This window comes from Micropterus salmoides, unplaced genomic scaffold, assembly GCF_014851395.1.
Source record: "Micropterus salmoides isolate LMB-PRFRI ecotype aquatic unplaced genomic scaffold, ASM1485139v1 Ms_hic_scaffold_9, whole genome shotgun sequence".
In the NCBI taxonomy this organism is placed as follows: Eukaryota; Metazoa; Chordata; class Actinopteri; order Centrarchiformes; family Centrarchidae; genus Micropterus; species Micropterus salmoides.
This window is the reverse complement of record NW_024044681.1, coordinates 5,705,048-5,712,909: the sequence shown is the minus strand read 5'-3', so window position 1 is coordinate 5,712,909 and position 7,862 is coordinate 5,705,048. Positions and strand designations below refer to the sequence as shown.

At 42.7% G+C, this 7,862-nt stretch overlaps 1 protein-coding gene across 1 annotated transcript; it reads left to right on the top strand.

Moving 5' to 3' along the window:
* LOC119895460 (hepatitis A virus cellular receptor 1 homolog) lies at nt 1-7,747 on the top strand. The gene is made up of 2 exons (XM_038708608.1): nt 1-730; nt 7,374-7,747. The coding sequence occupies exons 1-2, from the start codon at nt 670-672 to the stop codon at nt 7,745-7,747; spliced, it is 435 nt and encodes a 144-aa protein (XP_038564536.1). The 5' UTR covers nt 1-669.
* The last annotated feature ends 115 nt before the right edge of the window (nt 7,748-7,862 follow it).

The window sequence follows — 7,862 nt, the reverse complement described above, 5'->3', positions numbered from 1 at the left end:
GAGAGAGAACACAGACCTCGTGCTGCTGGTTTTATCAATCCGGTGTCTGAGGTCACAGGTCATTGACCAATCGAAGCTGCCGCTGGGTCTGGAGGCTGACTTCACAAGACTTTAAGACTTTCTGGGGGGTTCCTGGGAAAGTTCAATGACTCGCATGATAAAAGTTAAGATCACATATGAACAACCTGACCTCTGTGAGGTCCCGGTGATCCCAACAGCTGACTCAGGGGTCTCAGCTCCCGCCAAAGAGACTGAAGGGCCAGTTTCTGTACAGCGAGGAGGGGAAATAGAGATGTGAAAACACGAGAGCCGATACACGTGTTACTCAGGCTGGAATAAAGATTTTACCTACAGCCTGACTCGCTGACACCATCGTCCATCTGCACTGTGAAGGACTAAAACAGAGAGCTGAAACACTTCAGTCCAAAGGTAACTGCTTCATTGTGGTGTCAGAGTGTCTCTCCTGCACCAGCTCAAACCTCAGGCTGCTGTGTCTCTTCAGTGGGTGTCTGTTTCTGCAGGCTTTTGTTTGTGGTCAAATACAAACGGAACTCTAAAGCTGAAACCTGAAAACCGTTTCTCACTTACTCGTGAACGCTTCTCTTCAGCGTGGATTCGTGCCGCCAACTCTCGCTGTGTTTCAGCTGCTTCAGTCTTTCAAGGTGTTCGATGTGGATCATGAAGACTGAGAGCAGGTTGGACTTGATGCTGCTGCTCGTTCTCCTCACAGGTACAGTAGGATCTGATGGTCAGTGGTATCAAATGCAGCACTAAGATCTAATAAAACCAGTACAGAGACAAGTCCTTTGTCTGATGCAATAAGGAGGTCGTTAGTAATTTTCACCAGTGCTGTCTCTGTGCTATGATGAGCTCTAAATCCTGACTGAAAATCCTCAAATAAACTATTGCTCTGTAGAAAGTCACACAGCTGTTTAGCAACTGCTTTCTCCAGAACCTTAGAGAGAAATGGAAGGTTAGATATAGGTCTATAGTTGGCTAAAACATCCGGATCAAGTTTGGGCTTTTTCAGAAGAGGTTTAATTACAGCTACTTTAAAGTACTGTGGTACATAGCCTGTTGATAAAGATAGATTGATCATATCTAGTATAGAGGTGCTGACTAAGGGTAAAACCTCTTTAAGCAGCCTAGTCGGGATGGGGTCTAAGAGGCAGGTTGACACATCGCCAACGTCTGATAGATATCCGGCACGCCAAATATCTGGCGGAGTCGGCCAACTCCACATCCACATCCAGCCAATGAGAGCAGGCAGCTACTTTTCTCTGCAAAACCTACAGTCTTTTAACTCCCCTCCAGCTCTCTGTAGCTCGGACGATCCCTGCTGATCCATCCTTTCACCAGATTATTTGTCTTTATAATAACAAACAGCTGTTTCCTGTGCAGGTTCGCGTCATTTCCCGTTTCACATTTTACGTGTGTTTTCTTGACCAAACCTGGTTTGGAGACCAGCGTCGGGTGACACAGCCGCTGTCAGCTCGTGTAGTGTATGACCCCCTGTCACCGATCAGTCACGTAGTGTGAACGCCACAACGACTTCAACACTTCCGTCACAACACGGCAAGTTGAGTCGTGTGAAACTCAAAATTAACCATCTATGAATGAAGAGAAGGAGACACAAACATTATCTGTAACTATAGGATTATTATTTGGGTTATATTGACTGATATTGATTATATTGTGATCTGAACATGAAACCTTTCAGCTGTCTTGATGTTTAGTGTGTGTGAAAATGTGTGTGTGTTGACAGATGTGTAGCACACCTGTCCAGCAGGTAAACAGTCTGCAGAGCCTCGTTGGAAACACACTGAGAGTCTCCTTCATCGTCTTTATACCTGCACTGCTGCTGATCACCTGTTACAGTCAGTACACACACACACACACGTTTGTCTTACTATCTTTGAGGGGACATCTCATTGACATGATGAATCCTCTAACCCTGAACCGTCACAACTACCTGCCTGCCAAACCGGAACCTGATTCTAACCTGAACCCTTTTCCTCAATAGCAATATAACAATTGTTCAATAAATTGTCAATAAATCTTTGATTAAATTCATTAGAATCACAAACAAATTAGCACTTATTTTTTCTATTAAGACTTTGTATTGAGGAAAAGGGACAGAAAAAAGTTACTTATCATATTTTTTGAAAAAAGATTTGATCATAATTGTTTTAAATGTTCTACCTCACATATGTTAAGTGATTTAATGTTTGGCATCAAGTGTCTGTCACGTTCTGACATTAAAGAATAGTTTAACCACACAGTTAACCATCTGGTTTCTTCAATTTTCACCAACGGGAAAATATCAGCCTTTAAACTTGAAAGAATGAATGACTTGACATTTATCCTGAAAATTATTGATATCGAATTATATATGAAATCTTTTTATTTTGATAACATTTCAGCCATATCACACAGCCCTATCCTAAAACCAAATCGTAACACTCAAACAGCTCTTTAAACGTGTGGGGTCCAGCATGTTGGACCCCACAAAGCTTTTAGACCCGACAAGGATAGTAAATCACGGCTTTAGGACCCCACAAGCATATTAAGACAAAAACACACACATACACGTCTGGGGCGGCTGATTTTACAGTTTTTTTATGACTGCTTACACAAACTCTTCACACATTACATAATTTCTGAAAACAATGACTTAACGAGCAAAACCACAAACCACACCTGGAAAACCAGAAGCTGTTTCAGGTCACCTGTTTAGGGATGACAACGAGGACAAGGAGGAAGAGTTTGAAGAGGAGGAACTAAGGAGACATAGTTTTGAAACCACGAGCAAGCAGTTCTAAAAGACAAACATCAGCTGTTCTGTTCAGACATGATGGAGTTTTAGATTCTGTCGCCCTCAAGAGGCCAAATGAGATCATGACAACACAAATATCAGGACAGCCTTTCTGTCACTTTTACTTTTTATTAACTGCACAGCATTAAAGAAAAAGATGGACAGTTATTTAAAGACACTTATTAATGTATTTATTTATACGTCTGCAGGAGTTTGGAGGAGGAACCAGACTGACAGACTGACAGGAGGCTGAACCAATCTCAGTAAATAAAATAGTTAGTTTTTTCTAAAAGTAAAAATGCAGTTTTTTTTTCTCAAAATCAATGTGGTGATAAAATTTATTTCAAAATCATCAGAAAGAAAAATTTCATTCATTCATCATCTTCTGAAAGTGGACACCACTATCTGACGGAGATTAACAGACTCACTAAATTATAAAAACACAAACGTTTTTACAATTTAAATAAAGAGAAGTTTCATAAAATATATTAATAGTTGGGGATCAACACAGTTGATGGATGAGTAGATTTACTGATCACTTATGTTTGAAGCAGATGCATCAATGGCCTCAGCTTTGGAACTGATTCAAAAAACAAAAGCACTCAGACACATGACACACATCCAAAATAGAAATTGACATGATGAAGCTACATGTAATAAATAAATAATAAGTTAAACATTCTTTAGATAAACATGTTTTTTTTTAAATCGGCTCAAAGATAACATTGTGATGTGACTTCAGTGGGAAAGTTCAGTTTTCATGTTTATCTACTACAACAAACGGCTCACTTACTGTTGCCAGTAGGTGGCTTGACGTTGAGTGAATATTGGCATTTGGATGTGTTCAGGGTGGGACATGTAAAATCTGGTGCAGATCTGAGGATGTGCACTAAAGTTATAACACCTTCCAGTGTCATAATGAATCATCGATATTTGACACCATGGACACGCCCTTCAACCAAAACTCACACATAGCACAAATTTTTGTGATCGATGCCTTGAGACTGCACAGCAAAAATATGAAGTCGATCCGATTTATTCTGTAGGAGGAGTTTGTTAAAATATGGAGACTGAAAATGGCACAAAAAGGCCTAAATTGCCTTTCAAATTAAAGTGGCTGACATCCTGTTGGGTGCTGCTCCAAAAGGCTTTTTTGTGCATCTTGGGATGATCCATGTGTAACAAAAGGTTTGTTGATCCAGTGTTAAGGTTTGCCTTATGGACCCAGGAGTGGACACAAGACAGGTGAACAGTATCGTGGCAGCACTGGTGAGGGCTCTGTGGGCGTATTCAACCCAAGCGAGGTTTCCACTCCAAGCGCTTGGGTTCTGGGCTGCGACACACCACAGGGCTGCATCCAGGTCCTGAATAAAGCCCAACATGTCCGCCGTGAGTTTAGTGTCTTAGCTGATTGAATGTAGGCCAAATTTATGTGGTCTGTCAGGACTATGTAGGGTTGTTTTAAATTTGATGTGCACCTATGAGGAGAGCCATCATATATCATCCCATATGAACACATGTAAACGGGTGACACAATTATCATTTCTGAGCTGCAGGTTATAAACACTGTTGCCTGTTGGCGTTTATCAAATGTAATAAGTAGTATCACTCTAACATTGTTCAGACACATCAAAACAGTTATATATGCATGTATATATATATCGCTCCTGGATAGCTCAGTGGTTGAAGTAACTGACTTTGCCAGTGGACCCTTAGGCAAGGTCCTTAGTGCTACTTGCCTACCTCAGGCATGAGTGAAACCGCAAATGCAAGAGCCATACCGGCTCAGACGTCGCCCGGGTCAACAAGGTCCACGTCAGGTGCTAGGGAACCAGGGCAACCTGATGACAAATGGACTACTGGAACAAGACATTCATGGACTAGAGCAGAAAATATGACTGTGTGATGAGACTGTGGGATATATGGATGCTTCGAAACCCATCAACACTGACAAAGAAACAACTCCTAGTTCACTGTTCTAACAACCGCAAACAGCAACTCCTATCACGGAACGTACCACTGACAAATAGAAGAAGTGGCTGATATCAAGAAATCCTAGCAGTGGCTGGACAAGGCTGGACTGAAGGACAGCACAGAAGCACTAATCATGGCGGCACAAGAACAGGCACTCAGTACAACATCAATAGAGGCTGGGGTCTACCACACCAGGCAATCCCAAGGGACAGCAACATCAAGAAGAAGGACCACGAGAAGCTTGAGAAATACCAAGGGCTGAAAGAGGAGCTAGAAAAGATGTGGAAAGTAAGAGCAACAGTGGTGCCAGAGGTGATCGGAGCACCGGGGGCCGTGACCCCCAAACTGGGAGAGTGGCTCCAGCAGATTCCAGGTAAAACATCAGAGGTCTCTGTCCAGAAGAGTGCAGTCCTAGGAACAGCTAAGATACTGCGCAGAACCCTCAAACTCCCAGGCCTCTGGTAGAGGCGAGCTTGACGATGACACATACCACCCTGCAAGGGCTGAGAGGGGATTTATATATATATATATATTGGAGACTACATATATATTCAAATATTAAATCTTTACATATTTGTAGGAGAATATTTATTGTAAATAAAACTGTAGATTACTTTTTAGATTACTTATAGATTACTTACCTTTTTACCACAGATAAAAGATAGATGGGAGAAGGTGAAGTGGAGAAGTGAAACTCAAAGAGTCCGAGGTTCAGACACAGCAAGCAGCTGATGCCAAGTACTGCCAACAGGAAGTGGTGTGCTCATCACACCCTAAAACCATTTGGCCCTCGTGTGTTGGCCCCGTACACTGCAGAGAAAGAAGCTCTGGAGCGGAAGTATAATAATATATGGATGAGCTCAATGTTATAATTTAGGCTCAGTTAGTCATAGCCTTAAAATATGAGTTAAATCATCACAATTAGGATATTCTAATGAGATTTCTATGATAGAAACCACATCTGTAATAATTTTGACTTAGGATCTAGGTTTTCTTGCAGCGTCTGTAGAACAGTTGTTAGGGTGGTTGCTAAGGCATTACTAGATGGTGGTTAAGGTGTTCTGGATGGTTTCAGTGGTCTGCAAGAGTCTGAATTAACACATTTCAGTTTGTTCCTTTCCTGTTGTTGGGGCGGCTCCCTCTCAGGAGGTAGAGCGCTGTTGTCATGTCAAAGTGTCCTTGGCCAGATACTGATCCCTGAACTGCATGTGTATGAATGTGTGTGAATGTTCAGTTTGAGCACTTAGGCTCAGTGTATGACTGGGTAAATGCGATGTAGTGTGTTGGATTGATTGATCGATTTTAGGGGTCACAAAAGACTAGAAAGGCGCAATACAAATACAGAGCATTTACATGCACTTTTTTTACAGGGAGAATAACGTACGAGTCCACTAGGAGGCAGCGTGACGTTGAGCAAACCAAAATCAGAAAATGCAAATCAGAAGACTTGAAACTAGCGACTGAGACCAGAAACTCATCTGGAAAGTGTTTACTGAGGGAATAAATCAGCTGACAAGTAGAAACATTTTCTCACAGACTTCTATACAATCACACTTCTTTCTGCAGCCGCTGGAGTCGCCCCCTGCTGGCCGCTGGAGAGGACGCAGGTTTAAGTCGCCCCCTGCTGGCTGCTAGAGAGGACGCAGGTTTAAATTGCCCCCTGCTGGCCGCTAGAGAGGACGCAGGTTTAAGTCGCCCCCTGCTGGCCGCTAGAGAGGACGCAGGTTTAAGTCGCCCCCTGCTGGCTGCTGGAGAGGACGCAGGTTTAAGGTGCTTCACTTTTCAGACCTGCAGGTTCCTGCTTGGCTGGAAAGCTTGACAAAATTTTGAAGAATGTAGTAGAAGCACAAAAAGGACAAATTAAAACAAGTCATTAACAGCTGCAGGCTGCGCTGCTGAAATGCTTCTGAGACGCTTCCAGTGGAAGTTGACGTCCCATGATGCATGAGGGTGAAGGGAGTTTTGTTAAAATGTGCTAATAAGTTTGCCATTTGTTTGAAATGCAAATGTTACTTTATGAAGGCTTCATGAAGCTGCTGTCTGTACAGGAAGTGAGCCACTCTTTCTTATTTCAGTGTGACGTGCATATTTTCTCAAGCCAAGTTGTGGTTTTTAGTTCAGCAGCAGCAGCGGATCATTTTTTACAGTGTGCTGTGGTGTTTAAATGTGGTGTGAGCGTGAACACAGTTTGTCAGTGTGACTTTGTTCATCATGAAGCTCGTTCTGCTGCTCGCTCTGCTCGCAGGTACTCAAACTCTACAAACCTTATTTATTTATTACGTTTCTTTTAAAGTGATGAAGCAGATTAGGGTCGAACTTTTCATTAGTAAGTGAGTGAGAAAGTGAGTTTGATTTGCAGTTCAGCAAAGACGGACAGAGTGAAGCATCCACCTGTCACAGGCGAAGAATCTCAGATAAATATCAGGCAGCTGTCTGCTTGTTGCATCTTTAAAAACAGAACTAACAGAACGAGACAAGCTGACACTTTGATCTGACGCCTGAGATATTTTAAAGAAAGAAACTTGCTGTGGTCTCTGCTGCTGAACTGAGCGGTTAAACTCTGTCTTTCTTTCTGCCTCCACAGTCGGTGAAAGTGACGGCAGCTCAGTTGTTGGTCAAACAGGTCAGAGCGTCACTCTGTCCTGTAAATATGACATCACCTATTATGGAGCGCTGGAAGTCTGCTGGGGTCGAGGTGAAATACCAACCTTAGGCTGCAGCGACCAGCTCGTCTCCACAGACGGACATAAAGTGATAACCAGAGCTTCCAGCAGGTATCAGTTGGGACGACTGGAGGCAGGTGATGTTTCTCTGACCATACTGAACCTCACAGAGACGGATGCTGGATGGTACGGGTGCAGGGTGGAGATACCTGGATGGTTCAATGATGAGAAACATCACCTGGATCTGATCACTGAGAGAGGTGAGACACTCTTTAAAGGACATAAAGGATTTTAAAAGTTTGTGCAGCTTGAAAAAGGAAACTTGACAGACGGCATGTTGAAGCTTCAGAGATCCATAAACTCTGATTTAAATAGTGTTCAACAGGTGGAGTCCATCACAGCTAAGAGTG

Coding starts and splice junctions, on each gene's coding strand:
- LOC119895460 (XM_038708608.1), top strand. CDS start 670: ATGTGGATCATGAAGACTGAGAGCAGGTTGGACTTGATGCTGCTGCTC. Junction 731..7,373: donor GCTGCTCGTTCTCCTCACAG/GTACAGTAGGAT, acceptor CTGCCTCCACAG/TCGGTGAAAGTGACGGCAGC.